Source organism: Protopterus annectens, chromosome 16.part0 (genome assembly GCF_019279795.1).
Source record: "Protopterus annectens isolate FY-2018-M chromosome 16.part0, PAN1.0, whole genome shotgun sequence".
In the NCBI taxonomy this organism is placed as follows: domain Eukaryota; kingdom Metazoa; phylum Chordata; order Ceratodontiformes; family Protopteridae; genus Protopterus; species Protopterus annectens.
This window is the reverse complement of record NC_056750.1, coordinates 111,373,006-111,399,218: the sequence shown is the minus strand read 5'-3', so window position 1 is coordinate 111,399,218 and position 26,213 is coordinate 111,373,006. Positions and strand designations below refer to the sequence as shown.

The 26,213-nt window shown below is 39.4% G+C and overlaps 1 protein-coding gene across 1 annotated transcript in view; it reads right to left on the bottom strand.

The window, feature by feature from the left end:
- Window positions 1-553: 553 nt before the first annotated feature.
- The window catches only part of LOC122790522 (protein mono-ADP-ribosyltransferase PARP14-like), a 456,801-nt gene continuing 431,141 nt past the window's right edge, over window positions 554-26,213 (bottom strand). Inside the window, exon 5 of the mRNA XM_044058073.1 lies at window positions 554-1,122. Within this exon, the coding sequence (XP_043914008.1) occupies window positions 839-1,122 (284 nt within the window). The 3' untranslated portion in view covers window positions 554-838. The remainder of the gene's footprint in view (window positions 1,123-26,213) is intronic.

Below are 26,213 nucleotides of genomic sequence, written 5' to 3'. Positions count from 1 at the left end.
TCAGAGTTTGAAAATGGCACCAATGACAAAAATAGCTTACATACCATGGAATGTTTAAACATTCTGCCTTGGTCTTTTTGTGAATGACAAAGCTATTTAGTAAAGCGATATCAACACATTACTCTGGAAAAGTAAGGAATTTGTTACAAAAAAAAGTTTAACAGAACATGCATATGATCAAAGTGGAGCCACTGAAATTGTAGAAAACTGTTACCATGGAATTGTTGCCAAGAATGGGTAGGATCTCATTTTAAGCAGTTTTCCTTCCTTCCATAATGCAACTGATCCAGTTAATCATAAAAATATTTCTGAAATTGCTATTGTACTTTAATTCCACGATAATTCCAGAATAGGTAGGGAAGAAAGAAATATTTATCAAACCAACTTTTCAAATTAGCAGACAAGCTGCTTTGTTAGGCCTGAAAAGGACCAAATAAAACCATAAAATGTTCTGCAGTAAACTGTAATATCTTATCTTACTCGTGATCGTGTCAATATGGAAAGTATTGTTTGTGTATGGCGTACAGTCACATGACATAAGATTACCCAGGAATCAGTTCAATATACAAAATGTATTCATCATTTACAATGGTGACCTGTTAGCAATACTATCAGGAATTTAATATTTTATTTAACGGTGCATTCATCAATTCCACCCCAAGTTGAAATTTCACATCTTTGAACACGCATTCTCATGTATCTTTGAAGTGATATTCCAGCTTTCATAATTATTCTTCAAAACTGTATTTAATTTCTGTACAGCACCAACACTACAGAGTGTGTCACATCACTCATCAATTAAGTTCTGGAGAGCTGTATGGAGGTAATTATGGTTTATTTATCGAAAGGTGATCAGGTAATCTGGATAGGCTTGATCGTCATGAAAGACAACATACTTCATGGGTTTGGAAATGTTGTCTACAACGCTGTCGTACAGATCTGTGGAATCTTTGTTGGATCTGGGTGGAGGTACTTTAATGTTACTTTGTCCTTTTGTATACTGACCAACCAGGACTCTTGCAAAGTACACGTACTTTAGTCCTTCGCTGTCTGGTGGACAGAACTTCTTAGCTGAATAGGCCGCCTCCACTGCAAAATATACGCCTTTGCCAAACATAGTAGCTTAAAAATAAAAATTAGAGTTACAAATGAAATACTTCTACCATGAAAAAAAGATTTTGATACAGGATCTTTTATATTCATTCTATTCATTTCTTATTTTTGACACAATGCTTTTTCCAAATACGGAACAGTGTATAACTGACATTACTTTGGGAAACAAAGTAAATGGGCACATGCCAGCTTGGTGATTCTATAACATTACACCCCGACCCTAAATGCCACAGTTTACAGCATGTTCTTAGAATCTTACTTTTGCAAAAAGGATTTTTACATGATTATAATACACTTCCATAAACTCTCAACAAAAAAATAATGTCAGGTAACTTAAGCAATTTCTCCAAGTTTACCCATTTAAAAACTTACAAATGAATCACTAAAGTTTGTAAGCTTCAAGTCTATCTGCAAGCTGTGTCTATTACTTGCAGATTTTTATTATAATGCCAGGCAATGCAGCACAGAGGAATAAAGCCCATCATCTACCACCCAAATGAGCCACATTCAAACAATGGCGCAGCCAATAAAGGAGCGGGGGATGGGGGCTGAGAATCGGTGTCCAAAGTTGGCTCAGCCATCTTTGAGGGAAGCAGGGAGGGAGGAGAGTGGTGGTTTCCATCAGTTGATCGACACCAACCAAGTGACTGGAGACATGGGCTTGATGCTACCAAGTTGATGAAAGCAGTCCTCATTGTATGGATGCGTGAACTCGTGCATTCTAGTGTGTGTGCCCACATAAGTATGCGTAAGGCATTACAGGCTCCACAGGTCCACTATCAAAGGATAAAAGGTGGGTTTGGGGTCTAAAAACAAAAACAAAATGATGGCTGCCTAGACAATGGTTTCCTGTGACTGTCTCTCTCTCTCTACTTGGAAGTTAATGGGCTTGTTGATTGTGACAGGGCAAATGGCTGCCAAAGAGCTGGGGATAGAATGACCTAGAAAAAAGGCTTTCTCACAAGAATATTTGCTAATCTTTAAGATTCTAACGAACTATAATATTGTGGTGTACACCCATAATGCAAAACAAGAATAATTGTGTCTGTTTATGAGCAGCAGTGTAGAACAGCACCATGTCTTATTACCTCCTTTAAGAATGGGTATTTTGTAATTTATTTGACATTTGTTTACCGGGGTGGTCTGACTGGGTCTGCAGAACCCGTTTTCAGCAGAGGCCCAGGGAGAAAAGCTTCACATACAGTACAGTACAATACAAATACAGTATAATCCAATCCAATAAAAATTACATTAGAAATACTGTACAAAAATAAGTTGAAAAAACAAACTATGTTACAAGATATTACAATATATACTACACACCTAGACAACTCTATAGAGTTAAAACATTACAGACAATAATAGTCACTTTCACCATATACACAGCCTATGAGTAGATAGTGTCCAAAAACAGTATACAGGTAGTGCAATGTACGACATTGACTGTTATAGTACATGAAAAACAGAATGTTAGTTTCAGTTAGGAAAATAGTAGCCAGAAAGTTAATGATGCAGAAAGATAGAGGGGGGGTTAAGAAGAATGGAAACAATACAGGCTGAGCAGTAGCTTAAGGATATGGTAGCCCCCTAAATATGGAAGACGTAATAAAGGATCTGGGGACCCAAGTAGATAGTAACCTCTCCTTTGATAATCACATTGCCAAAGTGGTTAGAAAATCCTTCTATGTGGCCCACCTAATCAAAAAAAGGTTTGTATCCAGATCGAAAGAGGTGATTGGGCCCCTCTATGCATCACTCATCAGACCCATCATAGAGTACAATGCCCCATTTGGGATGTACCTTACAAGACAGCTGCAACAACTGGAAAGACCACAGAAGTACCTCACCAAGAGGATCACTGGCCTCAAGCAGATGCCTTATGCAGCTCGACTGAAGAAACTCCAGCTGTACTCAGTTGCATACTGCCTACTCAGAGGTGATCTCTGCCTGACATACAAGGCCATGTCCAACCCAGAATTGATGGATATGCTCCGCCTAAAGAAAACCATATCCCCTAGAGCCACACGCTCCAGGGATCTAAACCTCACCACAACAATAAATAGGATGTGCTGGAGGGATAGATTCCTGTCCCAGAGACTTCCCATGCTCTGGAACAAAATTACAATCTACATTAGGCAGAGCTCCTCGCTAACCCTCTTCAAGAGGAACCTTGATGAGTGGATGGGAAACATAAAGTTTACCCCAGGGATCACTTCAATGGCTCTGCTGGACAGAGGCACAGGGAACTAATCTAAGGGGGGTGGCGAAAGCCAACACATTCCGGCTAGGCTTATAAATGCCTTCGGGCAGATAGCCTAGTACCTACCTATGAACCTATGGTATAGAAACAGAGAAGAAGTTAGAAGAGCCTTAGGATCTTGCAAACTGTGAGGGATTGAAATGTGACAGAACAGGAGGAAGAGGCTAGTGTGGAAGAAGAGGAAGAGAGGAGCATTAGGCAGGTTTTATGCAGGAGCAGAGCCATGTATTTTTGAGATGATTTTTTTAAAGAGGCTTTGAAATGGGTTAGGCCAGGTACAGACCTGGAAGCTAGAGTTAGTAAATTCCAACGTATAGAGACAGAGTATGAATACAGAGAGTGACCTGGTTTTCTTGTGGGTTTTGAGATAGCTAAGAGATTTTTGTCTTCTGATAGTTGGGATCGATTTGGTGTATAAGGTGTGACTAGACTGGCTAATGCAGGGCAGGCAAGTAGGACTGGAAATAAGGTTGTGCAAGGTGGATTAATAAAGGCAAGTTGGTTGGGGAGTTTAAACCAGTTTAATTCTGGAGTGGTTTACAGTGGTGTGTGTGATATTTAGAATTTGTGGCAAACTTAGCAACTTTGTTGTAGCACTGTTCCATCTTGCTTAGGGTAGCAGTTTGTAAGTTAGTTAGGAAAGGGGCACCATAAAGAAGGGAGGGAAGTAAATATTTTTCGCAAGGGTAGTTTTGGTTGCTGCAGTAAAGAAATGTTTGTTTCTATATAAGAGACCCAGTTTTTGATGAGTTTTCTTTATATTTTGGTGTATATGGTGGTCGAATGAAATTTCCTAGAAGTTTGGTTTCCTGCACTATTTCTAAGTGATACTGAGGTTTATAAATCAACTCCTTTTTGTGAGAGTTTTTACTGACGTATTATTTTATCATGAGATTGAATGGTATGGTGGCAGCAAGACAACATTTGGATTAAGGGAGAATGCAGTTTTATCAAAGCTGGTTTTACTCAGTTCTTGAAACTGGAGCAATAAAAGCTATTTTTACAAACAGGGCTCTATTTGCAGGAATGTTTGTTGTAACCAATCAAATTCAGGCCTTATGCTTCAAACTTCAAGAAGTAGGGTCCAGTGCACAAACTACAGTTTGTCTTTACTTGCCCCCAAACTCAAGACAATCTGTATGAATTTGTAACATATCCCTCCTGCTGCACAAAACTCAATGTACTGTTATCATAACTATGCCCTCCTCTATCATCTCATCTCCTTTATCTTCCTTTCACCTTTTCCCCTTCTTCCTTTCTTTGGGCTGCTCTAATTCTTTACCTTATGTCCTAGATTTTGAACACGTCTTTACAGCAACAAATATTCTTACATAAAACCTGACAATCCATGCATACTGATGATTTGGCCTGCATATACATCACTGTATTAAAAATATATTCAAATACAACACAAGCAACTGTTATTTTTAATCAAAAATGTTTGTAAATGATCTAACCGATGTCAGAGACGTCTGAATAATGGAAATGTTGCTCATGAAAGAAACTGACTGAAAGTGATGAACCAATGCAAATGATGGCCATGACATCTGTATAATGTAACTTTTCTCTCTGGACCACCACTGAAAAAAGGCACTACTCAGAGTTTTCTAGTATACAAATGCCAGCCCATAAATACATAAATAAATAAATACCTCCCCTCAGACCTAAAATTGCTAACCAACTATGCTTTGGTCAAGTCCCCTATTAAAATAATTCTTGTTTAAACAAAGCAATGTGGATCATATTCCATAAGTCACCTTGTTGCCTCCCTCCCTCACTTTATTTCTCTCTTTCTTCTGTCATTCCCCCTTTGGGCAATTATTTTTTGTAAATATGTATTTAGTTCTAGTACTCATTAGTCATTAATACATTGTTACAGTTATTCATTATTTTTACTTTTTTTTGCATGTATGTAACTGTTCTATTAATATGATATAACATTTTTATATTGCTTCTCTGTTTATTCTGTGATCTTGTAATTTGCAACCCAGTCTGAGCCCATAATCGGTCATACTAGATAACATTTGAAGTTGATACTTCTGGTTATTGGACAACAGTACGGTTTTGAACTGCAGACGTAGCTTGGCTTGCTTTTCACTGCAGCAAGGTGCTGCACTTGTGCAGGAACAAGTTTTCCATTGCAGGGTGCCTGCCCTTTCTGCAAGGCTGTATGATCATTAGTTAGTGAACTTAAGTAAACAGGTATGAGGGTTACAAGGGGGCTTATCCTCCCATCTGTTGTGGAAGTTGAGATTGGAGGTGCTGTACTTGTGGATCCTATTTTTATGTGTTCTTCTATATGAATTAATGGGTGGGGTGTGGTTTGAATGAGAAAGGTATTTATGCTTTTTTTGCAGTATATATAGGTTTAGTGACATTCAAGTGTTGGAAGGTGTGTGTTTTTATTGTTGTGTTTTATATTATTTTAGACCACTGTTCAGCTGTACCAGGGTGTTGTGTAATACTAAAAGCCATTCCTAGTGGTGGTATCATGGTTTCATGGACTGTGCATGTCTTGGGTTGAGGAAACTAGTAATGAAATGTTTGGCGGCTGAGAGCTTATATTTCAGAGAAGGAATGTGGTATCAGTCAGAAGGTGTGGTCGGGGTTTGAATGATGATGGAGCATGCCATGGGAAGTTCAGCAAAGATGGTGGCTGTTGTTTTCTGAAATACTGCTGTACTGTCTGGCATGTGCATAATTGACGTAATATGGACTTGTATAAATTTTAGCACTTCCCAGAATCTTGGTTATGCAGCACCTGAAGCTACATGGGTTATATCCTGCCCGGATACACCAACCAGCCAACTTCACAAAGCTCTGGCTCCATGCCACACCTTCACTCTGACTCCTAGCCACAAGGAGGTAAATCAGCAGTCTGAGTGCATACTTTTTCAGGACTTCCTTGCCTATACAGGACAGACAGAAGTCTACCAGTCCTTAAATAGTAAAACATAATAGCTACATACATAACAATAAAACTCCAAAAAACACAAATTAGATCCCAACTACAACTATATACAAGAGTAGGGAGATAGAGGATAGGGGGAGCTGCTGCAGCAGTGAGGAAGTCCAACATTTATTGTTTTGGGTAAGTGCAACTTATGGAAGTGTACTGTGTTCATAATTCCCACTGTTGTAGTAGCCTTTACACTATATTAGTATATTACCAAAGCCTATCCAACCTGGGAAAAGGAATGATACGGATCCAAGAGCCCTGGAGAATGGTCCTAGCAAAACCTGTCCTGGATCTGGAAAAAGGAATATGGTTTGTAGTGCTTTGTAAAAGTATGTACAGAGGATCATATAATTGCCTCCAGAATGCTTTTCAAGTCCACCCCTTCCCAGTATTTCACTGAAGAAGACAAGGCTCTAGTAAGAATGTGCCTTTGTTGAGGGGTCTTTTTGCAGAGAAAGCATTCAGCAGAGTAAGCTGGGATTTTACCAGGAGGGCAATGGAAAGATTTATATTCCTTGATAAAACAATAAGGTTAATATGGAAATATATGAAGGCTCAGAGGCAAAAATTAAAGTGAGAGGGTTCCTATCTAATAAGTTGTGTTTAAACACTGGAACCAGGCAGGGCTTTCCTCTTTGTTATTTGCTTCATATTCAAAGCCAATGGCAATGAATGAAAGAAACTCAGAAATGCGAGGATATAACTGGTGTGGTAATCACAGAAAGTTGGCTTTATTTGCAGATGATATTATTTTGTACCTGATAAATCCAGAAAATGACATCTCAGTGTTGTGGAACATTTTAACACAGTTTCAAGTCTTTCTGGGATACAACATTAATGAAGATAAAACAGGCTATAGCCATAAATAATACACCCATACAGGAGTTGATTCAGCAATACCCATATTTTTGGGGACACAATAAGATTTATTATTTATTTAGTATTTAGTAGTATGGATTAAAAAGGCTTCTGTTATGGCAGCCAAGGTTATGTGGGAAGAGACTAAACAAAAGATAAAAACGGAGAAACTGGAAGCTCTTGTTTATGGATATAGATACTAAGATACAAGCAAAGAAAATATTTTTAGTCCCTTTAGTTTTATATGTGTGTCAAGCAAATTTTTTGTCAACCAGAGGAAATGTTGCGGACAACAATTAATAGAGCTGAAGGAATTTGTCTGTGAGGGAAAATAGGCAAGAATTAAGTGGAATAAAGTTAATCCTTCCAGTAGAGCAAGGTGGTTTAGAATTACCTGATTTGAAAGGACATTTTAGATCTACACAGTTAAGGCTTATATACATAACACAAGCCGGTTATAATTCAAAATAGAAAGGGATAATGATGAAGTGGGCTGGGAGGTATAAGAAATAAAGAGAGAGTGGGATTCTGGAAGCAGATCCTTAAGGAGAATAATCACAGCCACAGAGAATATTATATTCATAAAGTAGCAGAAAGTTTTCTACGGACCAAGCCAATATGGGAAAGGAGACAGGAAATGTTGCCAAAAGGGATGAGTGCAAGTAGGGGTACAGAAAGTAGACAAGAGGGGGCTGGAATTTAACGGAGAAAGCTGGCAAATGAATCAAGGTACTTGGAGCAAATTACTAGACAGAGAAAGTTAACAGAGTGGGATGAGGCCAAGAAGCCATTTGAACTACAGGCTAGAGGCTGCCTTCCCTACCAGGGACTGATATCAGAGTACAAAGATAAAAGGACAGTGGAGCCTTAAGTGAAAATCTGCTCTGGTAGAGTTTTTAGCTGAATCTTGAACAGGAGCTCCTGTTAAAAATGGGTAATCAGTAGGGCATATAAAACACTGCCTAATAACGACAAGAATCAATCAGAGGCGGTTAGGAAAGATTAGGAAGTGAGACTGGAAAAGCAAGAGAACAATAGGAGGACTTATGCATGGCTCTGTACTATGCAACAGAAAGTTCAGGATCTTTGATTGGAAGTGATTGCAATTACAAGCAGACTTCAAAGAAGTTTTCCTCAAGTAGACAGCAAATGTTGGAGATGTGATGGGGGAAGAAAGAGGTAAATGGGAACATATGTTTTTGAAGTGTAGTGAGTTGGCAGATTTAAAAAAAATTCCCTACTCTGACATAAATATTGGGTGAGCAAATGGGTGCAATAAAGAAGTTATTAATTTGAGTTGAGACATAGGATCTGAATTGCCTAGACTAAGACCTTATTGTGTTTCTGTTGGTTACCAAAAAAGCAATTACTTGAAAATGCAAATCAAAGTATAAACCAACTGTATTCAAAGTACTGGACATTATAAAAGAGATAAAAGAACTAGAAGAGAAATCTTTAGAAAAGGAAAAACAGCAAATTACATAGAAATAAATGGAAATTGTGGGAACAATACATGCAGAATAATGTTCAGGAGGAGGAGTGAGGTTTAAGGGAAGGCAGAAATTCATCAATCTATGTAATGTTAGACTGACAACCGTTACAAAGCATGAAAAAATATGTGATGTATAATATATAAATGGAAAAATGTTAACATGATTTGTTTTCATTTCTGTTAATGTATGTTCACTTCTGTCTTAAGCAATAATTTAATAAAAGTGTTTAATAAAGGGTTCTAGAAGAATGTGCCTTGATACTGCATGGAACAAATTTACCATGGTGGGTATAACAAAAGAAAATAACGCAGGACAACCACCAGGACGTTGTCTGTTTAGACACAAGATGTCTCTTCTTTGTTCCATCAGCTTTTCTGTACCTTAGCCGCCCATGCATGTCCAGAGAAGGTAGAATACTTTCTCCCTGTTTTTTAGGATCTGGATAGAAACCTAAGAGACTGATGGCGTGATTTAAGGCAAACTCTGAAACCTCTTTTGGTATAAAATAGGGGTTTGTTCTTAATAAGACCCTATCCCTGTGGAATATGAGACATGGCTCACCTATCACGACACTTCTTGCAGATGTCACAGCAGTGAGAAGTACTGGTCTCCAAGTCATAAACCTCAAATCTGTCTGATGAGCAGGTTCAACTGCAGACACAATAAACGTTTCTTGCACAAAGTTAAGATCTCAAGGAGGAGCGACCTGTTTACAGAGAGGTCTAAAATGTAAAACTCCTTTCAGAAACTAACCGAAAAGAAAGTGGAGGATCCACTGTGAAACATACTGAAATGGCTGCTAGATGAACCTTTATGGAGGATTAAGCAAGCCCAGAGGAGAGTAACTCACACAAACATTTTAGCACATATGCTACTGAAACCCTAATGGGCCCCTGGTTATTGGATAGCTACTAAACAGAAAATCTCTTACATTTGTCAAAACATAATTTTTAGTAGCAGTTTTTCCTGTCTGCTTTAGTAACTGCTGCACTTCTTCATGAAGTAAGTGCCAAAAAGAAATAAAAATTAAATCCTTCTGGCAGTTAGTTGAAGTTGTTTGAAACTGGGGTGTATCAGCCTCCTCCTGTCTTGTCTGAGTAGGTCCAGGCTACGAGGAAGCTTGTTGTATTTGCTTTCATCCAATTCCATAAGAAGGGAAAAACCAATGTAGCCTTGAGCTAGAAAGGGAGTGATCACAATTATTTTTGGAGAGTCTTTCTGAATCATCAGAATTAACCTGGATATCAGTGGAAAGGGTGGAACTGCAGAAAGGAACATTCCTGTCTATGTGAATGAAAAGGCATCTGTTTTACCGGCTTGCTTGCAAGGAGCCCTGGTTCAGAATTTGCTTAGTTGTCTGTTGTGAAAGGAGGCAAACAGATCTATTTTAGTTGTTCCCCACAACTGGATGAATTCCTGGAAGATCCCCTGTTCAATATGCACTTTCGGGGTCTGTCCTGGTCCTGCTCAGCTTGTCTGCCACTATGTTTTGCTCTGACAGAATGTAAGGAGTTTAGAGCATCAAGGAATGCTGTACAGCTATCATTGCCAGCCTGTATAGAGGGTAAGATCTGGTACTCCCTTGCTTATGTACCACATGACTGCTGTTGTCTGCTATCACCTGTAAGATCTCAAGAGACCTCAGATGGTGAAGAGATTTTCAGGCCTGGATCACAGACAACATTTCTTTGATACTCACATGCTTTGGTTTGTCTGAAGAATTTCACAGCCCTTACACCACTAGCACCTTGAAAACTACCTCCCAAGCAAAATCTGAGGTGTCTACGGGTGAGAGACTGGCATGAGGTTTGAGGAGAGAAGGGAAGATCTGGGTTTAGTTGCATCTGATGTCTCCACCATTGTAGTTCCTTTTTCACAATGTTCAAAACTGGAATTTAATATTTCAGAGAAAACAAATGTTGGGTCCATGTGTTTCTTTGAAATCACTGACTCTTTCTCAAGTGTAACCTGGCTAGAGGAATCCTGAGGATTATAGAAGCCACAAACCCTAGTAACCTGAAATAAACCTCTTGTAGAAGTCTGGGACTGATTGGGAAGTTCAGGAAAGTTTCCAGATAAAAAAAAAATCCACCTTCTCCTGTGTCAAAAAAATTGCTGAGAAGTGTCAAGAAGGCCACCTAGAAACAGGAGTCAAGGTGGATTTTTATACTTTTATCTGAAATCCCAGATTGTTTACCAGAGACATAAACCAAGTTAAGGACTCTTTATATCCAGAAGAAGACTCTGCAAAGGTAAGTATATCATCTAACTAAGGAAACCTGTGAATACTGTTCAGTCTACAAAATGTCTAGCTCCAGTCATTGCAAACACCCTTGGAGTTGTAGGTAACCCAAAGTGTAATGTAGAGAACTGATAATGTGGCCAGGGACAAAAACTTCAGGGACATTTCCTGAAGCCTTTGGCTATGGGAATATGATGAAAAGCATCTTTTAGGTCAAAGGTTACCATGAAACTCAGAGTAGGAATGAGGGTAACAAATTCTGAAGGGTTAACATTTTGAATTTTGGAACTTTCACAAACAGATTTAGAAAGGAAAGATCAAGTACTGTCTCCAAGAAGGCTATTTCTTTGGTACCAGGAACATTCTGGAATAAAAGCCTTTGGCCCTTTGATTTAAAGGCACTGGTTCTATGACTCCTGGGGTGTATAAAGGCTGCAGTACCTGAGAAAACAATCTCGTTGAAAGGAAATGTTTGGTTCCAGTGCAAGCTGTAACCCTCCTGAGCCATCTTTAATACCCAAGAGTCTGAAGCAATCTGTAAACAAAGTGAAATTTTGAGAGAGAGTTTTTGGGGCAGATTTGTTGAGATGTGGGCTGGACGGCAAGGGTTGAGAAAAAGAATGCTGCCATATGCTTTCTGAAGTACTAGACTGTGTCTTTTTTTTTTTGAAAGGACTCCTGTTTCCTATTACGAGTCCCTTCAGTCCATCTAATTTGCTCCCCGTTTGCCATAACATGGCATGGATTGTTTGTCTGGCTATTTAAAAACAGGGGAAGACTTCAAAGACTTATACTGGGGAACCTGAAAAATCTTAGACAGTCCTTGATTTAATTTCCCTTTTTTTATCAAATTGTTTGAAGATCTGGGTAGCAGAAAAGCCAGACAATTTTATTTTCCCTAAAGCAGAATCTAATATTTCAACCTTTACTTCATCAGTAAACTTTTGATGACGTACCCAGACATATCTCCTCAAAACAATTTGTGTAGCCTTAAACACAGTATCTGCACTATCACACATACTTTTCAAAGCATATTTAGATACTTGAAAAAAGGAAGAAACAATAAGATTAAGAAACGAGCTACCTTCTGCGGGATGGGTGGCAGAAAATTATCTCAGACTGTCCATACAACTTAGTATAAACTTCCACATGTAAGCCTGGAAACCAAGAATTCTGAAAGCTAAACTGGAAGAAGAAAAAAACATTCTGTTATATAAATGGTCCAAAACATTGCCTTCTTTATCTCCACAAGAAGCGTTGGTGTTAAGAACTAATCTGTTACCAGCTGGTGAGGGTATAGACACTGCTGCTGGGTCAGATCAAAGGTGAGAGAAAAGAAATGTATTAATCTGAGGTACTTTACATAACTTGTCGACCTTTTTAGGGAGTGACAGCAGAGTATTTGAGTTATTATAGACTGCATTTAACACATCCTTCAATGCTGGCAAAACAGGAGGAATGGATGAAGGATGGGGTGTATCTATCTGTAACATACAATATCTCCTCAATTCAAGGACAACTTCAAATTGTTTACATAAAAACACCTTATTCATCCTGGCAATGGTCTGACTGAAAGAAAATTCCTCTATTAGAGGAGATACAAATATCCTCTGAATCTGGAGATTTGAGGTTGGAAATCTGTAGAAGAAGAAGCCATATATCTGTCCATATCAGAATCATCAAAACCAATCTGTCAGGAATTTCTTTATTAATTGTGCTCCCAGATAAGGGTTTTTGAATACGAGGATTTACAGTCTAACAAATTTCTTGCTAAGGTAAAAATATCTTCTAACAAACACCATTTCTTCAGAAGAACAATGTTTAACCTATTTGTAGATCAGTAAGTGTGTATATACCTTTAAGACGCTATACAAGGGCTTGCACAAGTGTATAAATACTGAGCACGTGTGAGCCTGACTGCCATTTTGTAGTTAGCTGTTGAGATGTAAGCAAGTATGTATGTAAGGTCTGTTAACTGGTTTGTTCATATTTAACAATGCTTCTATCCATCCTGATTGTGTTTGTATGTATTAAAGCATCTGAATGAAACCCCACGCCTTCTTGTTATACGTGTTAGAGATGAACGAGCAATATGGTGCCAGAAGCGGGATGTCTAAAAGGACATGGTGTTAGAAGAAGCATATTGAAAGGGCATGGAGTAAGAACTGGCACCTCCAAGGGGCATGAAGTTAGAAGTGGCTTGGCTAAAATGATGTAAGGCACTTGTTTAGATGCTGGTGGATTACACAAGAGTGGATCATTCTTAAATGTGTAAACTTTGCAAAACAGGGTAGAAATAAATTTCAGATATTAAAACTTGCTCAGCGCTATTTCTTTTTCATACAATATGAAATGAGGCATACAGAATGTTCTAAATAGTATTCGCATAAACCAACATGTACAATATTGATAAAATGATTCGAATTATTATGGAAAGTGTTTAAAATAAAGTCCAAATTACAAAAAATGAATAAAATAAAGGGAAACAACTGTATTTTCGTAAAGCATGTGTATTTTTCATATTAAGCAAAGATCAGAGTTATCAGAAGTGTATAAAGTGTTTGCATGTTTGTGCAGTGTTACAGTAAAGCTATTTTGCAAAGAACAGCCATTACAAGGCATATTTTGTAGAACATAGCCATTACAGAGCATATTTCCAAAGTACAGTATTTCGAAGCATTTATTGTGCATTTGTATGTTGTTACAAGCTCACAGAACAGTTTGTTCATACATAATTACAAGGGGCATATTTTTAATGTGTTTGTGCATACTTTGTGGGCACGGCAGATGGATTTCAAAAACCCAGTGCACTTGTGTTTGCCAGTAATATTGCTGAGAACTGGAGAGTGTTTAGCAAGTTGAGCAAAAGTATGTCATTTTCATACAGGCTGCATTTTCTGATACAGATGACCACACAAAGGCATTAATTTTACTTAATTTAGCTGGATCAGAAGCCATTGAAAGGTTGCATTCATTTGTGTATGCAGCTGGTATCTATACAGGAGGGGGGAACAGTCATATTGTACTGGCTGAGTTACGGGAGGACCCAGAGTGCTTAAAACGTACCGTTGGAGAAATATGTGACACACAGACAAATGTTACAATGGAAAGGCACTTATTTTACACAAGGGATCAAAAGCCTGGTGAAAATTTTGCAGCACATATCACTGACCTAAGACATAATGCTAAAACGTGCTGATTTGGTGATTTAAGGGATGAGTTGATAAAGGACAGACTTGTGTGTCGTATAAAAGACGATGCTGTGAGAATGATTTTGCTTTGTGACAGTGATTTAATTTTGAATAAGGCCATTGAGATTTGTAAGAGATATGAGATCACAGAAAAGCACACAAGTATGCCTACAAGTAAAAATAGCTCTAGAAGGCATAGTGATAAAGCTCATGTTGATAGTATGCAGTACATGGTTAAAGAAACAGGCCCAAGCACATGGCAGCAACTGTAACCCCTGCAGCACTCACTGGTAAACACCAGAACTTTCTAGCAATTTCCAGAGTTCACACAGTCTCAGAGAAGCAAAAGAGCGAGTCAGCAAACTCAAAGCATGGGCCCTCACCTAGTTTCATTGCCAACTGTCGTAATTCTGGTGGAAGCCATGAACATAAAAAGGGAGAAATGTTTAGCTTTTGGTCAACAATGCCACAAATGCAATAAATGGGATCAAAAGGTTTTGTAAATCAAAAAGTCCACATTCTTTTATTAAAAGGGAACATTTTAAGGAACTAGTTGATCAGTTAGACAGTGGCAATTCTACTCTTTATGTTGCTGGTGTGTCACTGCTTCATGAAACTGTTAATGCAGTAGATTTAAGGGCAAAATATAAATGGCAAACCCATAGAGTTCAAAGTTGACACAGGTTCCAAGTGCAATGTTATGTCTGCAGAAACATTTGCTAGTGTGTATAAAGGTGAAAGGTTTGATTTGGCAAGGTATGCAAAGCTTGTTACTTAAGGAGGTGAAGAAATTCAAACCGAAGGCTCAGTAGTGCTTTCATGTTACTCTGCTGGAAGAAAACACAACTTATCATTTTATGTGGTCAAGAGGTATGTCCAGTCATTATTACAGCTCAGAGACAGTTTGAAAATGGGGCTGCTTTCATTTAATAAGGAAATCCATCATGTTAGCTTAAAAGACCACTACTCTAATTTTGCCCAACACATTTTTTCTGCCTATGCTGACCTTTTCTAAGACAATCTAGGCAAGCTTCCAGTTATGTACTCCATGAGGTTAGACCCAGAGTTCAGCCCAGTTATCAGGCAGGCACACAAAGATCCAATAGCCATGCAGGACAAAGTTAAAGCCGAGCTTGATAAAATGGTGTGATAAGGTATGATTTGTACATTTGAAACTCCAACTGAATAGATATCTTCCATGGTGCTAACTCATAAGAAAAGCTCAGATGACATCAGAATACGTATTGATCCAAGAGATGACAACTAAGCACTTAAAAGACCTCATCATCCAATGCACACACGAAGTCACAGTCTTGATGCCAAATGCCACTATTTTTTTCTGCCTTAGATGTACAGAGTTCATTTTGGCAAATTCAGCTTGACAAGAAATCCTCATTGCTCACTACTTTCAGTACTCTGTTTGGCAGGTACAGATTTTTGTGAATGCCATTTGGGATAAATTCTGCAAGTGAAGTCTTTTAACATGCAATGGAGCAAATTCTTTCTGGGTATCCTTGTGCTGTCATAGTAGATGACATTACTACTAGGAGGTCATGATGAAGTGGAACATGACAGAAACCTCAAAAAATTTCTAGAAAGGGCATATCGAATGAATCTTAAGCTCAATCCACACAAATGCAAATTCAGGCTACAAGAAGTTACTTATGTTGGTCATTTATTTACTAGTACAGGCCTATGACCAGACCCTTCAAAACAAACATCTACTCTCGAGATTCCAGCTCAAGATAATGTTAAATCCCTACAATGTTTTTTACCTCAACTACCTAGGCAAGTTCATTCCAGACTTGAGCTAACTTTCAGCACCACTCAGAGACCTGACATATAAAGATGTATTCTGGTCTTGGTCAGAGCAACACCAAACAGCACTTGATTTCCTGAAACACAGAATTGCTAGTCCACCAATGCTCAGATACTATAATGTTATACTTTCCTGTGATGCTTCAAAATTTGGTCTTGGTGCAGTCATTCTACAAGAGGATCAACCTGTTGCCTATACATAGAGAACTCGTACCCAAACTGAAATGCAGTATGCCCAGATCGAGAAACAGCTTTTGGCAATTGTGTTTGTATGTTCAAATTTCCATGATTATGTTTATGGTAGACTTATGCAGATTGAAACAGACCAACTATTAGTCACAATCCACAGAAAGCCAATGCATTCAGCTCCAGTCAGACTGCAATGTATGATGCTGAGATTGCAAAAACATAAGTTATGTCCTTAACATAAAATTCCATCTATGTTGTAGATCTTCATTCATTCCTTAATGATGGGTCTCGGTTCCGAGTTCAGAACTGACTCGGCCAATACAACAAACTCGTGTGCCAGCCAAAAAACACTCGAGCTAAGTCATACCCATAGTGCCCCTCTTCTTCTGTCTTCAGATCGAGTTTGCCCAGAAGGATAGAACAAATGGAGGCACTATCTGAGCACATGCCCTATCTGGTAGTCAGTACCAAAATCTGAACCTCCAGGAGTCTTCCGGAAGGGGGGAGGAGGGTGGGACGTAAGGAATGAATGAAGATCTACAACAGAAATGGAACGTTATGCTAAGGACATAACTTCTTTATCTGATGTTGTAAATGTTCATTCATTCCTTATTGATGGAAGAGTCCCTGGCTACTTTATGTCCTGGGAGACCCTATGGAAGGATATTCCTGAGCAGCATTGAGCCAAAGGATGCTCTTCCCCTGGAGACCATATCCAATTTGTAATGTGTGATAAAGGTATGGGGGGTTGCCCAGGTAGCTGCTGCACAAATGTTGTCCATAGAAGCTCTGGAGTGAAAAGCCACTGAGGTGGACACTCACCTGGTGGAGTGAGACTTGACTTTAGTAGGTAGAGTTAATTTGTTATGTTAACAGACAAAGGTAATGCAATCTCTTAACCATTTTGATAAGATGACTTTGGAAACAGCATTGCCCAGTCTTGGGCTTGAAAAGGATATGAACAGCTGGTCTGACTTTATGAAAGATTTAGTTCTAAGTAAAAACGTAATTGTCTATGTACATTGCAGAGGTGTAAATGGTATTCCCCTTTGTTAGAAAATTTTGGGAAAAAGACTAGCAAATCAATGGACTGATTGAAATTTGAATTTGAAATAACTTTGGATAGGAAGGAGGGGTTAGTCCAAAGCGATACTCTCACTGTAAAAAATTATGTAAGGTTGATTAACATACAAGGCTTGTAACTCTGATATTCTCCTGGCTGAGGTGATGGCTATCAGGAATAAGGTCTTCCAGGATAAAAACTTTGTCATGTGGCTGAAGGTTCAATGGTGGGACATTAATGAAGAATCATTAAAACCATTATGAAAATTGGCGATAGCTGCCAAGTGAACTGTAACAGTAGAGGCTGAGGCTCCTGATTGGAGTAGAGTTGACAAGTATTCTAAGACCTTATGGACCGGGGCTGAGAAAGAGTCTAGTTCTTGTTCTTTAGCCCAGATCACAAACCTGTCCCATTTACAATGATAAAGTTTCTTAGTGAATGGTTTATGACAGGCCAGAAGTATCCTTTGTACTGGCAAAGATAGATTATTCTGCCTGGCAATCAGTGGAAGTGGAGAAACCAAGCGGTCAGCTTGAGACTTGGAAGGTCGGGATGGACCAGCCCCTGTGGATGAGACAAGAGTCCTGGAATTGGATCCAGAGTCCATGGGTGGTGAGCCAGGTGAGGCTATAGGAAGGGGAACCAAACTTGATAGGGTTAATAGGGTGCAATGAGGATTATTTTGCTTCTCAATCATTGAGCTTTCTTCAAGAACTATGGAATGAGGGGAAAGGGAGGAAAGACATACAGTAGACCCAGGGGCCAATCGTGTATCAGAGCATCTCTCAGTGACTCCCTCTGAGGGGGGATCACGGCGAAGTAGCTGCTGCATTTGTGGTTCAAGGGGGAAGTAAAGAGGTCGCAGCAAGGCTGGCCTCAACGGCGAAATATTTGTGTCGCTATTACGGGATTGAGAGACCACTCATGAGGAATTAGAATGTTTCTGCTCAGTTTGTCTGCAATCAGATTGGAGTTCCCAGGAATGTACGCTGCTAAGAGGAAAGCAGATGGAAGCTATCGCCCATTGCCACACTCTCAGGGCTTCCCAGCATAATGGGTAGGATCTTGTTCCTCCTTGCTTGTTGATGTACCAGACTTACTGACAAATTGTCTGACTGGATAGCAATTGTCCCTGATGGGAGGGTTGTTTGGAATGCTTGCAACACTAGGAGCACCACCCTCAGTTCTAGGGCATTGATATATGCAGCCTGGCCTCCAAGGGGGACCAAGTGACTTGGACAGTCTTTCCCTGGAAATGCCCCCCCACCCCATCAGGGAGGCGTCCGTGGTCATTGTGGCCTTGGGTTGATAGGGTGAAAAGGGACGACACCATAACTCCTCCTATGGCTTCATCCACCAATTCAGATCCTGCTTGCATCAGTTTGCTATGCGGATTGGGTAAGACAACGGGTGTGTTAATATAGACCACTAAGATGCTAGGAGCCACTGAAGCACCCTCATATGGAACCTTGCTAGTGGAACCCGTGTGATTGTAGCCGCCATGGAGTCCAGAAGTTGTAGTAGGACCAGGCAGGCTGGAACAAGGTTTTGAGAGAGCATTATTTGAAGTTGAGAACTAAACCTTTGTAACGTGATGACGTAAAGTGACTTGGCAGGATATTGTGTCAAATATTGCCCCTATGAACGCTAAGCTTTGAGTCAATACCAGCTTTGACTTTTTTGTATTTATTGAGATTCCTAGCTTTTCTGACAGACTTTGAGTGTAAACTATGGCTTGAAGCAGTACACTCCTGGTGTGAGCGGTAAGGAGACAATCGTCTAGATATGGAAACACACAGAATCCTTGGAGTCTAAAGTGAGCTGCCACTACTGCCATGCATTTGGTGAACACCTTGTGGGCTGAGGAGAGACCAAAGGGCAGTTCTTGAAATTGGTAGTGACTGGCTTACAGCCAGAAGTGGAGAGACCTTCTGGATTGTTTGTCCATTTTTATGTGGTAATATGCATTCTGAAGATCTATAGAGCGCATCCAATCATTCTTTTCCAGAATGTAAGAATGGACTGAACCGTGACCATTCAGAATTGTTCTTGTCTGATGAATTTGTTCAGTATATTGAGGTCTAAAATTGGCCTCCAGCCCCGTCTTTTTTGGCACTAAAAAGAACCTTGAGTAAAATTCGGATCCTATTTGGTCTGGTGGGACTGTTTGGATGACTCTTTTTCTTAGCAATTTTAGAACTTCTTATGCTGCTGCTTCCCTCTGGGTGGAACGCTGGGGATCCGCCTTAAAGGCATGGGGTAAAGGCTGGATATGGTAACCTCTGGTCATTATCCTCTGCACCCAGGAATCTGATGTTATTGATTGCCAGGCCAAATGGTGCAGAGAAAAACACCTCCTGACTGCTTCCAGAGGTAAGCAATCAGGCCACTCTTCAGGACCGCTGGTAGGGCTGACCAGAGAAGGAATCCCTGGAGCCCTGACTTTGCAGGCCCCCCCTCTACCATGGGGGGGGCTTCTTCCTGATGAGTTCCCCCCTCTGCCCCGGGTGGACTGCTCACCACGTGTTGCGGAAAGGACCTTGGGATTTTTTGAACCAGATCTTCCTGCCTCTATGATTCCTGGAGGGGCAGAAAAGCGTATGCCCATGGCAGATGGGATCTTTCTGTCCTTCTCACACCTGGCTAATGTGTCTTTAACTTTTGGGCCAAACAAGGAAGACTCATCAACAGAAGAGCTGGTGAAGGAAGACTTGAAGGGGTCCACAAAGTCGCACAAGCGCATCCAGGCGTGACGTCTCATGACAACACCTGAACTGGCTGCTCTGGCTGCCCCTTGGCTGTAAGGGCGATCAACCACATGGAGGAGTTAGAAATGGGCTCTAGGCTGGCAAGCTGAGAGGCAACTTTATCATGTACCTCTTCAGGCAATACCCCTGCCAAGGTTCCTGAAAGGTCCGAAATCAAGTCCCTCTGGAGATGTGTAAAATGTGCCAGGAAGCTCAGCAACAGTAAAGCGAAGGACGCTGAAGTGCAAGTCTGCTTCCCCAGTCTGTCTATCATCTGCAGCTCCCTGTTCAGAGGATGGACAGTGGAACTTTCTTCAGCAAGTTCTTTCTTAGTGGCTGCCACCACAACCACAGAATGTACTGCTAAGCCTCTGGACCAGTGGGGGTGGTCTTGTAATGGAGAGAGGAATTTATCAGGTCTTTGGGGAATCAGCTCAGTGGTGTCAGGGGCCATACAATCACACTGCACTATGAGCTAACCAGCTCATCTGCAGGTGGGGTCACCCAGGAAGTAGATGGTCGAGCAAAGAATGCCTGCAAGAATACAGATTACTCAGTAGAAGGGTTGATGGGCTTCCAGTCTCCCCTCTGCTTCAAGATCTCCAGTAGGTCTCCGAATGAGAAATCTTCAGGGGGTGACCATGGGGACCCTTCTCCCTCATTGAAATCTTTATCTTCGGGGAGAGATTCCTCAAGGGAATCAACATGCTTCCTCTTGTACATTCTCCTTCGGGGTGGCTCCTCAGTGGAACCTTCTGAGAAGGACACCGAAGAGCAGGTGCCCTGGAATAGGGTTTCTTGCTGCTCCCATGAGCGAAGTCCAAGCTTAGCAGGCTGTGTCAGCTGCATACCAGAGGAAAAGGAAAGGTTGGGTTCCAATACCGGGGGTGCCAACTATATGCTTGCAGAAGCAAGAGCCCTCTCCATCACCTGGAAGGCAGGCTCACCCAAAGAGGGATGGGAGCCTGAAACTGAGAAGGACAACCTTAAAACCAGGGTCACACCCCACTCTGATGAGCCTGCCTCCAGGGTTGGAGCTCCAAGAGGACTAGGAGCTGTCAAAACAACCAGAGCCGTAGATGGTGGCAGAGAAAAAAAATGGCGCCAAACTAGGGGGTCATGGTGTAGACAGGCCAGATATGGACCCAAGGGTGGATCGGCTCTGAATGGACCAAAGTCCACAGGGTAGGCTCCAAAACCATGGAAAGGTGCATCACAGGAACCAAAGAAGTTGTCACCAAGATAGACATCGGTACTGAGGGCTCCAGAGCATGAGAAAAAGTTGAAGGAGGATATGTCAGAGTCTGTGCAGAAAAACCCTCGGCTCCAGGTGAGAGGAAGGTCTTTGTAGGGGTTGGGATGACTGTGGCTGCTAGGAGCTGATTGACGAGCCTCACTACGTCGAGTTCGGAAAGGCTCCTGGTTGATCAGGTGGATATCCCCAAAGGAGAGTAAGGTCTCTTGAGAAAGGGACTATATTGCTGTCCGAAAAAGGATCAACTGTCGGTGAATATCTGGTCTTGGGTAAAATTTCAGTTCTCGGCACCAAGGTTGAAGGACCCGTGGTGGGAGAAATCATTGTAGGTGCCGAAATTGTATCTGGTACCGAGGGAATTATCGGTACCAAAGTAGGCATTATAGTAGTCAGTTCCATAGAAAGCGTTGACTTCAGCACCACAGAGAGAGCTACAGGCTCTGGTACTGAGAGAGTCGGTGCTGACAATTTTGTCAATTTAGACTTTGGTTCAGAAATAGTCGGAGAAGATTTTGGTTCTTTGGAACTTGAAGATGTCAGAACCGAATGGCTTCTCTTTCTACTTTCTTTCTTTGAAGGTGGTGAGACCTCCACCTCAGAAAGGGCTTCCAAAAAGAGAGTTTTTAGTAATCCATTCAGTATCAATTTATTTTTGAGCTCTGACAATGTGCGAGAGCTAAATCATTTGCAAAGGTCACATGGTGGCTGAACCTGAAGGTGAGGAACCCCAAGACAGTAGACACACGAAAGATGCCCATCAGATTTGGGCATCTTTTGCCCACATTTAACATAAGTCTGGAACCAGTAGTCAAGGAAATCAAGAAACAAGCAGATTAGCGTACCACACTTTATTCAACGCTTTCATCAAGAGACTTCATCAGAATACAAAATCTTTTGATGAGAACAGTGCTTAAATAACCACACCAATCAAATAATTAATTAACAATAGTCACTTGATAAAAACTGCTTTCTTTAAAGGGGTAAAACCTAAACATGTGTAACAAAAATAGTTTAATAAAAACATAAAATAATCAAATCACTTACTCAAAATAAGAAATAAAATCCATATTTTTATTCAAATTAAATTTCTATCTTTTAAGAAACATTTGATGTTAATAGCCTCATTTAGGCCAGGTTTCTTATCGGAATGAAGTTTGATCTGCCAAATAGTCTCTCTTTGTTCGAGATAATTTTTAAAATCTCCACCCCTAAGGTCTTTTTGTCCAACTTCTAAAATAGAAAAGAAAAATTTCTTAAAGTTCCCAAAATCAATAGAATGTCTTTATAAGGCATTCCTAGAGTCCTTAGTCTTGATATGGTATAAATGTTCCCTCATACGTTCTCTTAAAGTATGAGTGGTCATACCGACGTAAAACGCCGAACAACCACTGCACAAACTAATGTACACCACCCCTCTGGTTAAACAGTTAACAAAACCAGGAACTTCAAATGTCATGTTCAAATGTTCCAGCATAACATAGGGCCCTTCAGAAACGTATCCACAAAAATTACACTGTTCACATCTGAACATACCCCTTTTATGTGTTACATATCTTTTAACTTCATTACCTGAAGGAACATTTTCTACTAATCTTTTAAAATTAAATTGATTCCTAAAAACAAATTTAGGTCTATCCCCAAGTATCTTGAATAAATCTGAATTACCTTTTAAAATACACCAATTTTTTTCTAAAAATTTTTGATACCAGAACTGTCAACAGTCATATCAAGTGAACATACAGCACCTAAAAAAACATTGTTAAAACTATTTTTATCACTAGTTCCCCCAATTTTAGTTAATGGTGCCCTCAATAATTCTGGATAAAACAACTCACGTTTACTAAGAATGTCAGAACATAAACTGTCCAAATAAACTTTGTTGTATCCCCTTTTAACAAACATTGTTGAAATAAGTTCAAATTCTTTTAGTAAGTCACTGTAGTTCGTAGTCATAGAACAAGCTCTGATATATTGTCCCTTTGGTATGTTTTTCTTAATGTGTTTGGGATGGTTACTTTTATAATGTAAATAACCATTAGTAAAGGTTTTTTTACAAAAGATCTTACTCTGAAAATGTTTTTCTTTTTCTTCCCACCAAAGCATAACATCCAAAAAGTTGACATTGTGATCCCCTTCACTAAGTACAAATTTTAAAAATTTAGAAGAATTATTAACATCAGTCAAAAATGAATCAACCACGTCTTGTGCGCCCTGGATGATAAAAAAAAAAGGTCATCAACAAACCTAGAATAAAAAAGTATGGTATATTGCTTCTCAATTTCAACTAAAATGTTAGTTTCCCACCATGCCATGACAGTGTTTGCATATGCAGGGGCAGCTTCTCACCCCATGGTGACCCTCTTTTTTGTTTGTAATAAATATCATCAAAAATAAAAAAAAAAATATTTAAAATTATGTCTACCAAGTTACATACCAAAGATATAGTGTCAGCTTTCATTCTAGAATGTGTAGTTAAAAAACTACGTACTGCCTCAACTCCATCTTCGTGAGGAATACAAGTGAACAAGGACACAACATCAACAGAAAATATAGCATATTCAACAGAATGTAAGTCAACCCATTCAGAAAAAATTCTAAGCTTGTTTAAAAAGTCCCAGGAATCTTTTAAATATGACTGAAGATTCTGTGTTAAGGGACTTAATAGAGCATCAACCAGTAGTGCAATTCCTTCTGTTATAAAATGTGTGGAAGAAACAATAGGTCTAAATGGAGGGTTAACCAAATCCTTATGAATTTTTGGGATGCCAAATAACACCCCAATTCTGGGTTTTTCAACAACACAAAAATCATACATTTTGAAATCCATGTCACCAGACATTAAAGCTTCATATAAAAATGAATAAATGTTCCAATAACTACGGTGGATATCAAATAAACAAACTTTTCCATATTCTACTGTGTTATTGACAATAGCCAACATACTTTTTTTTATATTTAGCAACATCCATAACAACGTTACCCCCTTTATCACTCCTCATAAATCTAAGATGTGATTTTTTCCTCAATTCATTAAGGGCCTTACATTCTAAATGGATCAAATTGTCTACCCATTTGCCTTTGGTTTTTAAAGAATTTGACAGCTCTTGTAAACATACCTCTTCAAAAACTCTTATAGTATTATTTAAGGAAGGAGTGTATGTACAGGGTTTAAATAAACCTTCGTTAGAACCAGGTACATTGCACATTAAGAACTGAAGATTCAAATTGTGAGCATATTTCTTTAAATCAATAACAGTTTTACTAAATTCAGCTTTTCTAGTCGGAACAAAATTTAAACCATACCTTAAAATGCCCAACTCAGCATCAGTTAACAAAGTGTCAAATTTACAACATCAAAATTGTCAGTAGACATTATATTTAAAGTCCTTAGATTTCGTCCCCCAACGAGTTGGAACTGGTCGTCATTCTGTTTCTTGTGGTCACAGTCCCTTTTGTTTGATTTCCTTTCTTGGCTAAAAAAGTCTTTGAAACACCAACATTTACTGAAAGGTGTAAATTACTACCTTCGGTGTTTGAAGGAGAAGTTTCTTCTTGTATTTCTGTACTAACTGCACCCTCATGATTACCCTGGTGATGAAAAAAGTTTTTTTAAAAAACCGAGGGAACTGTTGCCTTGACAGATGTATCCGTTTTATTTAAACCAACAAATTTTTTGGTTCCGTTGTTATAAACTGTCTTGTTAGGGCCCTGTTTCACCCTGGATCCACCATCATTGTCTCCATAAAAGCGCCTTTGATTAGAAACAAAGTTACTGTAAGCGCTATTGTTTTCGTAAGCTGTAACATCACCTAACAGCTTAGTGTGCTTACGAGTGGCTACTTCGTTAATATGGTGCTCAACTTCAATAAACAATTGTTGGTAGACGTTATCAGACCCGTACGTCCACCAATAAAGTATTGACCTCATTATCAACCTTTAAAATGTCTTCTTTGAGTTGCAACATTTTATATGTATTGTTCTCAATAAGTAACTTTAAAAATTCCAAACCAGCTTTGTTGAAAAAAAAACAGTTAAAGTTTTGAAAAAACAATCGTCAACACTTACCCCATTAGGGCATTTGAAAAATCTTAACCCTTTGGGACAATTTCTAGTTCCAAACACCATTCAAAGTAACGGTTCTCCAAATCAAGAGACTGATACTTTTTAAGAAGTTTCCCATGATGTTCACATTTACCGTGAAATTCTTCCATTTTTACCCTTGTGACATGGTAATCGGCTCTAGTAAAAGGGTCAAAATTAATTTCCAACATGGACTTGACATCTCTATAAGAGCCAAGTGACTGCTTGTTTCTTGATTGCCTCGACTACTGGTTCCAGATTTTTGTTATTTGTTTGGTTTTCATTTGGTTTGCACTCTTTTGTTCCTGGTTTTCTTTACCGAGTGTTTCCATGATGGCCAGGCACCAGTGGATCCGTTAATGGACCTCACTATACATTCTACCCCTTCGGATAAAGACGGTGGGCTTATGCAATTACTTTTGGCTACTATGGTTGACAATCAGAAATCTTTAAAGGTGCTTTCTTCTAAACTTAACGGTGTAAGTACTATTACCTCTTCTCCAAATTTGGAAGGTGAAGAGAATACAATTATTGAAGTGGAAAAATAATTTTTTTTTCTCTGGCAGCAGATATTGTTAAAGGGAAAAATTATTCTAGAACTGCTTTGCAGTCAGCTGGCTCTTATAGAGATGTCAAGTCCATGTTGGAAATTAATTTTGATCCTTTTACTAGAGCCAAATACCGTGTCACAAGGGTGAAAACGGAAGAATTTCACGGTAAATGTGAACACCTTGGGAAACTTCTTAAAAAGTACCGGTCTCTTGATTTGGAGAACCGTTACTTTGAACGGTGTTTGGAACTAGAAACTGTCCCGAAAGGGTTAAAATTTTTCAAATGCCCTAATGGGGTAAGTGTTGACGATTGTTTTTTTCAAAACTTTAACTGTTTTTTCAACAAAGCTGATCTGGAATTTTTAAAGTTACTTATTGAGAACAATACAAATAA